Source organism: Mesoplodon mirus (assembly GCF_964341445.2).
Source record: "Mesoplodon mirus genome assembly, chromosome: 2".
Taxonomy (NCBI): domain Eukaryota; kingdom Metazoa; phylum Chordata; class Mammalia; order Artiodactyla; family Ziphiidae; genus Mesoplodon; species Mesoplodon mirus.
The window spans coordinates 61126109-61139213 of NC_138977.1; the positions used below are offsets into that span (position 1 = coordinate 61126109).

The 13105-nt window shown below is 42.8% G+C and overlaps 1 protein-coding gene across 1 annotated transcript; it reads right to left on the bottom strand.

Annotated features, from left to right (window-relative positions):
• Positions 1-4766: 4766 nt before the first annotated feature.
• MSS51 (MSS51 mitochondrial translational activator) lies at positions 4767-8978 on the bottom strand. Its single transcript, XM_082634670.1, is given in 10 exon segments — positions 4767-5394; positions 5398-5539; positions 5844-5946; positions 6591-7157; positions 7363-7422; positions 7425-7491; positions 8312-8462; positions 8744-8777; positions 8780-8942; positions 8946-8978. Coding segments are annotated over 10 exon segments (1389 nt in total). The 5' UTR covers positions 8964-8978; the 3' UTR covers positions 4767-5310.
• Between the last annotated feature and the right edge of the window lie 4127 nt (positions 8979-13105).

A 13105-nucleotide genomic window follows, 5' to 3' on the forward strand; every position in this document is an offset into this window, starting at 1 on the left:
TTAGGTGATTCCAGGCTCCCTTCACACTAGAGCCCTAGCATTAAACATTTGAGGCAATTTCAAGGGCCCAGACCAGTATCTTAAACTCATTAAGAAAGTTTATATTCCAGAGCAAAGAACCAGTTGGCTACCTTTTACAGTGGTTCTCAAACTGTGGTCCCCAGACTGGCAGCCGCCACATTACCTGGTAACTTGTTAGAAATGCAACTCATTGGGCTCCACCTTAGACCTAATGAATTAAATTCTAGAGATGAAGCCCAGCAATCTGTTTTAACAAGCCCTCCAGGTGGTTCTTTGCACACTAAAGTTTGAGAACTATTAACATATTACTCCACATGCTTTTCTACCCAAAAGCTTCCTCATGGGGGTGGGATAGGGTGGATTAAATTTTTAAGTGGCAAAAGCAAGATATACATAGCCCCAAAACAGGGGTGAAGTGGAAGGTACTTGAGAAAGGTCACTGCCAAATTTAAACAAAACCGCACGACACTCTGGGTACCCAGCATTAATTCCCCAGCTCTCACCAATCTGTCTGGAAAATATTGGGCCTTTCTGTCCAATCTGCCTGGAGACGTCTGGAATTTAAGCATTCCCTAAGAAGCCTGTCCTTACTCCTTTGCTCTATATTACTACCTCGGTGATCTCATCCCCGCCCTTCCCTCTGCCTTAACTATCAGCTTGAGAGGTTATTTTCCAAACCTCCTATTTCCCACCCACTTTCCTGAGCTATAGGCCCAAATATCCGATAGTCTATTCAGGTAGAGACCACTAGATTTCCCACTTCATCCTTTCAATTTGTCCTTCTTTCTTGACATACAAGGCCCTCCAGGACCAGAGACCCTTTCCTCATGCTGCCTCTGCCTAGAAAGCACTGCCTGCCTTTTAACAATTATGAATCTATTAAGACTCAATTCAAAGATAACTCATCTCCTTCCTGCCTCGAGAAGCTTTTCCTGACCTTCTTTTCTTTACCTTCCCTTGGGTAGACTCCCTTTTTTTTTTTTTTTGCGGTATGCGGGCCTCTCACTGTTGTGGTCTCTCCCATTGCGGAGCACAGGCTCCGGACGCGCAGGCTCAGCGGCCATGGCTCACGGGCCCAGCTGCTCCGCGGCATGTGGGATCTTCCCAGACCGGGGCACGAACCCGTGTCTCCTGCATCAGCAGGCGGACTCTCAACCACTGCGCCACCAGGGAAGCCCCTAGACTCACTTTTTTGCACCCAACAAAACCTTTTATAGATGTCTGCTGTGACACATTTAACAGTAGTCATGGGCTTCCCTGGTGGCGCAGTGGTTAAGAATCTGCCTGTCAATGCAGGGCACACGGGTTCGATCCCTGGTCTGGGAAGATCCCACATGCCGCGTAACAACTAAGCCCGTGTGCCACAACTACTGAGCCTGCACTCTAGAGCCTGCAAGTCACAACTACTGAGCCCACGAGCCTAGAGACCGTGCTCCGCACCAAGAGAAGCCACCACAATGAGAAATCTGCGCACTGCAACAGAGTAGCCCCCACTCACCGCAACCAGAGAAAGCCCGCGCACGGCAACAAAGACCCAACGCAGCCAAAAAAAAAAAAAACAACAAACCAGTAGTCATAGCACATGAGTATTTAACTTGCCTGTATTCAACCACATAAACTTAGCAAAAACAAAATAAAACACCTCTGAAGGTCATCATATGCTCCAGAGTTCACATAAAATAGGAGACGTTATGCTTCTCCTAATGTGAATATTCCACTGTGTTTAAACACACATACCGGACTTCCCTGGTGGTCCAGTGATTGAGACTGTGCTTCCAATGCAGGGGAGCGTGGGTTCAATCCCTGGTCAGGGAAGTTCTGCATGCCAAGCAGTGCGGCAGCAAAAAAAAAAAAAAAAATATATATATATATATATATATATATATATATATAAAATTAAAATAAACACACATACGTTTTGTACAGACAGCAGTAATTTTGTCCCCAAAGGGACATTTGGCAATGTCTGGAGACGTTTTTGGTTGTCACAACTAGGGAGGAGGGTTTTACTAGTATCAATGGGGAGAGGCCAGGGATGTTACTAAACATTCTACAATGCACTGGACATCCCTCTACAACAAAGAATTATTCAGCCTGAAATGTCAGTAGTGCTGAGGTTAAGAAACTCTGAGTTAGACTAATCTTCCTAAATAAAGGATTTGGTCATATAATTCCCTTGATTAAACTCCTCCACTAGCTTCCCACTGGAACCAGAATAAAATCCAAACTCCTAGCCATGATCTATTAAGCCCCATATAATCTGGCCACTGCCTACCTCTCTGATCTCATCCCTCTTCACCTTCCTTCTCAAGCACTAAACTCTGGTCAAAATGGCCTTCTGTCTAAACACACCAAGCTTGTGACCAAACACACCAGAGATTCCCAGGATCTTTACACTTGTTATTGCTCTTATTTGCAACGTTCTCTATTGCATGTTACATCTCAAATGTCATCCACCTCCTCGGAGAGGTACGTATTCCTGAACATTGTAGCATGAGTAGCCCCACTATCACTAACACCACTACCAGTTATACACACTAGTCACCCTATTTAATTTTCTTTGTAGCACTTAAAAGCATATAAAATTCTGTATTTACTGTTTGTCATCTCCCCCTGCTGCCCTCGGAATGTACACTCCTTGAGAACAGGGATATCTCTAGAGACTAGAAATAAAATGTTCAGTAAATACTTGGTTGACTACAACAAGGCCCCCCAGACTCAAGCCAATTATTTCATCCAGTGATCAACTAAATAAACAGATGTCTGTTTCCAATAGTGGAGGAAATAACTGGCTCTGATAGACTTGTTGAGAGAAGGATATGTTGGAATCCACAATGGAGTGTTATCCTCAGGGAATTTCAATGTAGTTTTGAAAATACAGCTTTTTCACTTCATATGCTGACTTTAGAAAATGTAACTCATTATATTGCCCCTGCTTAACATCAGTCTTTTATTAAATTGTAAACACTTTAAGGGTAAAAGCCATTTGGAATCCTCAACATTTAGCGTGAAGCTAAGGCACTTTCATGTACTGTCACCACCACTCTAAGCTGGAAATTTTTGTGTCACCTGTTACTGTGTGGTTTCTGTCTCCTGATTAGACTCTGATAGATATATCACATTTCATCCATAACAATCAGTAATTAAACCCTATAGATTTTACTTTCACATTCTAGCTACAAAATATTATCTACCTGTTTACTTTCCTTGTTATAGCTAGACCTCTTCTTTTCCCTAACTACTACCATTAGTCACTTTAGCTGATACATGCTTTACATCATCTGAACCACAAAAATGGCATTCTGACTGGGTTTTCCATTGTCGAACCATCTTGCTCAGTAAGTTCAATCTATTTATGTTACTGAATAATATTCAAAGTGGTATGTATTCAATAATAGCTACCATTTATTAAATACTAGTGTCTATATGCTAGACACTGTGTTAAGCACTTAACAAATATTCTCATTTTTTACACTGATTTTAAAAACTGTTTTTGGTAACAGCTTTATTGAGATATAATTCACTGATGTAAAGTGTACAATTCAATGGTTTTTAATATATTCAGAGTTGTACCATCACCACAATTTTAGAACATTTACATCACCCCAAAAATAAAGCCCATACACTTTAGCCATCATCCCCAATATGCTCACCATCTTCATCTCTATGCTGCCACTCATCTACTTACTGTCTCCATAGATTTGCCTACTCTAGACATTTTATATAAATGCACTCAGACAATACGTGGTCTTTCATGACTGGATTTTCACTTAACGTGAACACAGATGAGCATGTTTTCAAAGTTCATCCATGTTGTAGCATGAATCAGTACTTCATTCTTTTCTATGGCCAAATATTTCATTATATGTATATGCCACATTTTGTTTATCTATTCACAAGTTGATGGACACTTGGGTTATTTTTACCTTTTGGCTATTATGAATAATGCTGCTATGAACATTTGTGCACAAATGTTTTCATTTCTCATGAGTACACACCTAGGAGCAGAATAGCTGGATCAAATGGTAACTTAACGTTTAACTTCTTGAGAAGCTGCCAGACTGTTTTGCAAAATAGCTGCACCATTTTACATCCCTACTAGCAGTGTATGAGGGCTGCAATTTCTCTACATCCTTGTTAACACCTATTATTATCTGTCTTTTTTTTTGTTGTCATCCTAGCAAAAGAAGTGCTTTCTTTCATTGTGGTTTTGATTTGTATTTCCAGATGACTAACGATGTTGAGCATCTTTTCATGTGCTGATCGATCATTTGTATATCTTCTTTGGAGAAACATCTGTTCAGATCATTTGCCCACTTTTAAATTGAGTTATTTGTCCTTTTATTATCGAGTTGTAAGGGTTCTATATATATATTCTGGATATAATTGGAGAGGCTGAGGTCACAGCAAGTTGTAGAAATGAGTATCTAGGGAATATTCTAATCCTGGGAGTGTGATAAGAGAAGGATGACAATAGACAGGGTGTGGTAGAATGGCAGACCCAAACAGAGAGCTGATGTTAATCACTCCTTTGGCAAGAGAGAAACCTCCAATCTTGAGATGTTCTGTGTAGACAAGTAACACTTGGCAGTGAATAGGAAATAAGATAAAACAAGTGACTTAAGAAGCCCCAAACTGAGTTTATTGTGGTATAGACCAGGTGATAACAAACTCCAGTATATTCAAGTAAAGTCTGATACACCCTGGGATACCTAAAATACAACACATGGGGCAAAAAGCTGCTCTAAAATTACAAGTCCCCAAGAGAAAATAGGACAATGAGACATGTATCTCGAAAAAGCCAGGAAGTAGAAGTGTGCCAATCCTCACAACCTCCCCCATGTTCCCAACCACTTCCCTGACTTGCTCATTTTTCCACTACTTCAAGTCATTAAGACCTCTGCATTTTTTAGCCCAAATTGCTGTATAAGTAGAAAGTCTTTTTCAGAAGAATAAGGTGCCATTCTTCTCCTTGGTGCCATCCGGTTAAAGTCAAAACGTATAACTTTCTCATGAAGGAAACTCTTAGGAACTTAAGGCTCTACAAAGACTGATATAAGGGCCTTTTGCCACACACTAAATCTAGAATCCTGTCTCTAGATGCTACATGTGGCTAACCTCTTGGAAATAAGTCACAGGAGCTCCCATTCAGCTTAGAATCTACCAGGACAAGTGAATTAAGTTTACGATATAGTGGATTTGAAAGTTGGCAATAATCTGGCATCAGCAGGTAATTTCATCACAATCTCTGCATTTTCTAGACATCCAGTCAGGATCTGGCTCAGCTATTTATACCCTGCCATTTACTTTCTCTTCCAATTGCCTCTTATCCAGCTGGCAGGAGCTTCCAAGAAACATCATATAGTAGGCACTTCAGTATACTGGCTGCTTGTTGGGGTTGGAGTAGACCTGTTCAGGTTTGAGGGATGCAAAAGGATTAGCTCCATAGGCTGTGATGTGTGTATCCAGGGCCACCAGATCCACCGGAATCTGCAAAGAGGCTGACAACTCCTGCTGGCTATGGGAGACAGATAAGAAAAATTGCTCTGCTGATTATGAAAGAGATAGGAGAGGAACTGCTCATCAATCCCAAAAATTACCTAAGGCTGGACTAACGCAACAGCTATCCCTCCCTCCCAAATGTCTAGACTAACTACTCAATTAACTAGCATAGCACTTTGAAGGGATGAGAAAGCCAAGCATGGGAAGGAAGAAAATCCTCACCAGAAGGCAGAAGATGAGCAAGGGGGAGAGAAATGAGCTCATCTACATAGAGGTGTGAGTGAATTGGGGAGGTATCACAAATAGGAGGAGGTCAAAACCTGTAAACAGTAATCATCGTAGGGATCTCATAATCACGAAGTAGCAAGAGGGTGAGCAGCCAAGCCTCCATTAGGTCCGGGGAAGCATGGAAAGCATGGAAACCTATGGAACAAAAATGGAGATGGGAATAGAAAGGGGAAATGCTAAGTTAGACCCTAACCAACATACTTCTTTGATTGTGTCCACCCCTCACCTTGCTCACCTCCAATGCTCATTTACCACCATCACCCGCCCCAGATTCTTTTTTTTTTTTTTTTTTTTTTTTTAAATAGTTTTGCTTTATTTATTTATTTATTTATGGCTGTGTTGGGTCTTCGTTTCTGTGCGAGGGCTTTCTCTAGTTGTGGCAAGCGGGGGCCACTCTTCATCGCGGTGCGCGGGCCTCTCACTGTCGCGGCCTGTCTTGTTGCGGAGCACAGGCTCCAGACGCGCAGGCTCAGTAGCCGTGGCTCACGGGCCCAGCCGCTCTGCGGCATGTGGGATCTTCCCGGACCAGGGCTCAAACCCGTGTCCCCTGCATTGGCAGGCAGACTCTCAACCACTGCGCCATCAGGGAAGCCCCTGCCCCAGATTCTTTAATGGAAAATTATGGACCCAGGTGTAGCACATATGGCTAATGATCAACCAAGGTCTTCATTATATTATGCTTAACCTGACCAAATGAATGGGGTTCTAAAGGTACAAGAGCCAGGATGGAAAACTCCCAGAGGACCGACCCTGTATTCCCCCAAACAAATGACTCTTACCTGGATGGAATGCCACCACCAAATCTGGATGGGCTATCTGCCCAGACTCTATCTGCTCCTCCCAGAAGTCATGATAGAGGCCCCTATGGCCACTAAGCTGAACTGTGCCAGGTTCCAGGAGTGAAGGTGAGGCACTCTGTGAAAAGCCAGCAGCTACATCTACACCCACCAAGATTACATGGAGGCCAAGGTACCCAGGAAACATGTAGCCAAGTTCATCATAGTCCCCAGGGTGAGTGAGGAATGTCTCTGCATGAGAAGCACCAACCACATGCTTTGTGCTTCCCCCAACCTTCCCAACATTTATCCCCAAGGCCCGAAGCCCAAAGCCCAGTGTCAAGGGCCGTGACAGGGCATCTGTCAGCAACTGCTTCAAATAGCCCTGCAGGACATCTGGATCTGGCCTTGGCCATCCTACACTGGCCCACAGGGTGGTCATGGCCTGACTACCAAGCATAGCATCCAGAGTAGCCTCTAGCTGTAAACGTCGCATAGAAAACCAGGTGTCCCAGCCCTGTGCGACTTCAGTCAGCCAAGACCAAGGTCCTGAGGGAAGGACAAAATCACCTGCAGGAAAGAAGGAATAAGAAATGACCTAATCCTTCCCTGGCTTCAATATTCCCTCCATGTTCATTCTCCCAACCTGTCCCCAAGACTGCCCTGTCCCACTCAGTTCCTCATTTTTTCCTCAAAACAACATGCTTTCATATCTTTCTCCAAGTACCATCAACTATGACCATTATGGCAAAGTTCCCCAATACTGTCACTCCACCTGTGACCAGAAGCCATTCCATGAGACAGTCCACAGCTACAAGACACAGCTCTTGACAACCCTCCTGTGTGCTGGCCAGCCTGACCTCTGGCACTCTGGACCACAGTAATAGACATTTCTGCACCTGAGAGAATGAGGCCCAGAAACAGATGTTCCTATCCCTCAAAGGTGAATGGGGGACTCCTGGGGAAGGGAACTGATATTCCTGCACCTGGGAAGAAAGATCACTGGGTGAGGAAAGTAGGGAGAGGAATGACAGCTGCTGCAGCAAATCTGGGGACTATGTTTGGCAGAGGAGGCAGGAGGGAGTGGGAATGTAATTTTTCTCCTGGGTTACAGTGACACCTCAGCCTCTATCTAGAACTAACTTTTTACATCCCTTACAGAAACAAAAAAACACCAGGAGTTTGTGGCTGTCCTGTCATCACAGGTGTGGCTTGACCCCAACCTCCCCGGACAGATGTGGTCTTACCACTTAAGTGCTCAAGAGAAGAGAGGTAGGGCTTCCCTGGTGGCGCAGTGGTTAAGAGTCCGCCTGCTGATGCAGGGGACACGGGTTCGTGCCCCGGTCCAGGAAGATCCCACATCCCGTGGAGTGGTTAGGCCCGTGAGCCGTGGCCGCTGAACCTGCGCGTCTGGAGCCTGTGCTCTGCAACGCGAGAGGCCACAACAGTGAGAGGCCTGTGTACCGCAAAAAAAAAGAAAAGAAAAAAGAGAGAGAAGAGAGGTAGAAAGGATTATACTCTGGTCTCTATCTAACCTCCCCATAATACCAAAATAATCAGGAGCCTTATAAGCAACCCTTTTCTAATTTCTCTGTGGCCTAGATCACACAAAATGAGGAGCAAGCCTGAAGTTATTCTGAAAATTCTCAGACCTTTCCTCCTGCAATGAGGTCTCAGAATAGGATCATTCCAGATGTCTCCCCTATTAGCCCCCAACTAATCACCTCTTGCCAGAGGACCCTGGAGTTTGAAAGGCCACTAGGGAGTACTTTACAGTGAGCACAGAATCGGAATGTGTCCTCCGTCTTCTGGAACATATCTTGAAAGCATCGATATCCAAAGCCTGATACAGGAGTATCCCCATCTAGCACCAACCTGCAGAGACAGCATGAAGAAGGAGTGGCAATAGGAAAAACACCTCCAAAATTTCTCATGACCCTTACCTTGGCTCCTATATATTTGCACCTCTCCTACTCCCGTCGTTTCTCTTTTAAGCAAATTATATTTCTTCTATAGTAATAAAACTGGCAAAAGTCAGGATGAGAAAATCCCTCATTGCAAATACCCCATATTCTCCAAGATATACTCCCTCTCCACCTTATGAATCACTTCTACCAGTGACAATATATAACTCTTCCATCGAGCTAGTCACTCACTTGTATTCTTCATAGCTTTTCATGTTCAGCTTTGAAGGATCATCTGCGATAGGCCAGGAACATTATTCTCCAAGGAGAAGAAGCCAAGTGTATCAATGCTAGGGCCAGGTTTTGAGAGGGTCAGAGGCACAGGAGTCACAACTGTGGGTGGGGTTACAACCATGGAAGCCACTGATGAGGGGAGTTTCTTGTGCCTTTGTCATTGGGACCGTGGAGCCATGGCCTGTCCAGTGATACCTGGGGACTATACGTAGAACAGATATGGAATGGAATTTTGTAAGTTGGACACATATGATGTTTTTTCATATGTTTGACCTTTCACTTGTCATTCCAGTCTCTCAGGCCCAGGAATCAGTAAGATTTATTTCATATCTACAGATTATTGATCACCACAGGCAGTTGTGAAAAAGAGAAATAATTATATGTGAATATAATTATACATATATATATTATACATGAAGTTCTATATATAATATAGATGCTTAGAAAAAGTCTGGCAGGGCTCATATAAAATTGATAACAGTGATTAACTCTGAGGAGGGAAAAAGGCACTAGGATGGGAATTGGATCGATAAAAGGGAACTTTAGACTTGTCTGTAATGTGTGACTTTTTATACAAAGAATATATTTGTATACTATTAGTGTATTTTAAAAAATCAACTTAAAAGAGAGGAAAAAGCAACAAAAGTTTTGGTTGGGCTTCCCTGGTGGCGCAGTGGTTGAGAGTCCGCCTGCCGATGCAGGGGACACGGGTTCGTGCCCCGGTCCGGGAAGATCCCACATGCCGCAGAGCGGCTGGGCCCGTGAGCCATGGCCGCTGAGCTTGCGCGTCCGGAGCCTGTGCTCCGCAACGTGAGAGGCCACAACAGTGAGAGGCCCGCGTACCGCAAAAAAAAAAAAAGTTTTGGTTGTCCAAAACTACCATCTAACTGGAGAAACAGTCAATCTAATCCAGTTGGGGGAGGAAAACATTCATTTTAAAAGAATCATCACATTTATAAGCAATAAACCAAAAAGTAGAAATCAAATGCAATACCAAGTGAGCACTAGCACTACAATGCCAAGTTATGCACATTATTAGGAAAATTTTCTAAAAAGGTGAGTTCTGAAGTAGAACTAAACCCACACCCACCCACTACCTAGAGAGAACTCTTGTGGTGTCCTCTTTTCCTGGCCTGTCTTCTCCCATTCCTTCCATGAGGGCTGAGTAAACAAAAGGGACTATATTGGAAAAAATAAAACATAAATATTTATTGATAAACAGATAAAATCATTTGCAAAATACTATAACAGAAACAAATGTGAAAAAATATACTTAACATCTAAATGTCTTAGAGAGACATTAGATATAAACTATAATATAAGGCAGTGTATAAATCCTACAAGAAAAGTGAAACTAAAGCACTAATGGGAGATCAGAAGAAGAGAGTCTCTCAGTTGGTGAGCTACAGACAGACTTTATGAAGCAGCAGTTGGAAGAGACCATGAAATATGGCAATACTGTGAATACACAAAGATAGGGAAACAGGAACTCTAAGCACAAAGAAGAGTGTGACCATAACAAATGTAAATGGGAAAATTCTGGGAACTAAGGAACTAGAATGGTTTGAGTTGGATTATTAAGTCTAAAGACCTAAGTGTAAGAGATAAAATATAAAGTCTTAGGGGCTTCCCTGGTGGCACAGTGGCTAAGAATCCTCCTGCCAATGCAGGGGACACGGGCTCAATCCCTGCTCCGGGAAGCTCCCACATGCCGTGGAGCAACTAAGGCCGTGCGCCACAACTACTGAGCCTGCACTCTAGTGCCCGCAAGCCACAACTACTGAAGCCTGCGTGCAGCAACGAAGACCCAACACAGCCAAAAATAAATTAACTGATTAAAAAAAAATTTTTTTAATGGTAACTTTCATGTTAAAAAAAAACACTACAAAGTCTTAGAAGAACACAGGGGAAAAGCTTCATGATACTGGATTTGCCAAGTTCTTGAATATGACACCAAAAGCACAAGCAATAAAAGAAAAAATAGATAAACTGGATTATATCAAAAATTTAAAACTTTTGTGCATCAAAGGACAAAGTGAAATGGCAACCCATAGGATGGGGGAAAATACTTGTAAATAATATATCTGATAAGAGATTAATATCCTGAATATGTAAAGAACAACTGAAACTCAACAACAACAAACAGCCCAATTACAAAATGGGCAAAAGACTTGAATAGACATTTCTCCAAAGAAAATATACAAATTTCCAAGAAGCACATGATACTCAACACGACTAATCAAAGGCAAATCAAAACCACGGACACCACTTTACTCCCATTAGGATGGCTATCATCAAAAAACTAGAAAATAACAAGTGTTGGTGAGAATGCAGAAAAACCGGAACCTTCCTGCACTGATGGTAGGAATGTAAAATGGTGCAGCTGCTGTGCAAAACAGTATGGCAGCTCTGCAAAAAGTTAAATATAGAATTATCATATGACCCAGCAATTTCACTCTTAGGTATACACCCAAAATAACTGAAAACAGGTACGCAAACAAATGCTTATACACAAATGTCCATAGCAGCACTATTCACAGTAGCCAAAAGGTAGAAACAAACTAAAGGTTATCAAAAGATAAATGAATAAACAAATTGGGAGATATATATATATGTATATGTATATATATATAAATTCAGCCGTAAAAAGAAATGTACTGATACATGGTAGAATGTGGATGAACCTCAAAAATATTATGCTAAGTTAAAGAAGCCAGACACAAAATGACACATTATATGATTCCATTTATATGAAATATCAAGAATAGGTAAATTCAGAGACAGAAAGCAGATCCGTGGTTGCCAAGGGCTGGGTGGAAGGGGGAATGAGGAGTAACTGATTAATGGTTATAGGCTTTTTGTGGGGGGTGATGAAAATGTTTTAGAACTAGTTGGAGGTAGTGGTTGCACAACAATGTGAATGTACTCAATGTCATTTAATTGCTCACTTTAAAAGGATTAATTTTATGTTATATGAATTTCACCTCAATTTAAAAAAAAGGAAAGGTATCTATAGAGATTTTGAAGCTAAAAAATTGTTTTATTCCCCAGATAAACTGCCTCCAGGGACAGGGAAATGAAGAGGATAATGCTGACAGTGGTTGTTTTTACTGTGAATGAGGTAAAAGTTCAAATCAAGAATTGTGTTTTGTTACAAAAATGGTCTGACATTTAATCCTTCTGGACTAGATCTGTTAGGAAAAAACTCCAGAATGATCATTCAGCTGAGATGTAGGTGGCAGAACAATCAAACAAAAACCCTCCCCAAATCATCCAGCTAATATCCATTATCTTACAACATGGCTCTTGCAAACCACGGTCCTCAGGTTAATGGAGAAACGAATCTGATTTTCCTTTGTACTTTCTTTCTCCTTGTCCTTTCATTCCATCCCTATTCTCCCCCCTCATCCCACAGATGAACGGCCAGTTTCAGAGTCCACAAAACAGAGATAACAGGCCTCCCTGATGGCACAGTGGTTGAGAGTCTGCCTGCCAATGCAGGGGACAGGGGTTCCAGCCCTGGTCTGGGAGGATCCCACATGCCGCGGAGCAACTGGGCCCGTGAGCCACAACTACTGAGCCTGCGCGTCTGGAGCCTGTGCTCCGCAACAGGAGAGGCCGCGACAGTGAGAGGCCCACGCACCGCAGTGAAGAGTGGCCCCCGCTCGCCGCAACTGGAGAAAGCCCTCGCACAGCAACGAAGACCCAACACAGCCAAAAATAAATAAATAAATACATAAAATTTAAAAGAAAAAAAAAAGAGATAACTAAGTTCATCTGCATATCATATCTTCTACATTCCCACCCATAAAGAAGAAATTAGACCTAAAGATAGTACATTATTTTAGGATTTAAGGGCTATCTCTCTTTACTAAAGAGTAGATGGAATTGCCTTCAAACCTCAGGACACCATTTCCAAAAACTGACCTGGCTCTTCCCTCCACTTTTTTTTTTTTAATTTATTTATTTTTGGCTGCATTGGGTCTTTGTTGCTGCGCACAGGCTTCCTCTAGTTGCAGGGAGTGGGGGCTACTCTTCGTTGCGGTGAGCGGGCTTCTCATTGAGGTGGCTTCTCTTGTTGCGGAGCACGGGCTCTAGGCATGCAGGCGTCAGTAGTTGTGGCTTGCAGGCACTACAGTGCAGTCTCAGTAGTTGTGACACACGGGCTTAGTTGCTCTGCGTCATGGGGGATCTTCCCGAACCAGGGCTCAAACCTGTGTCTCCTGCATTGGCAGGCGGATTCTTAACCACTGTGCCACCAGGGAAGCCCTTTCCTCCACTTTTAATCACCAAACATTCTCATCACATTCCCAGAACCAC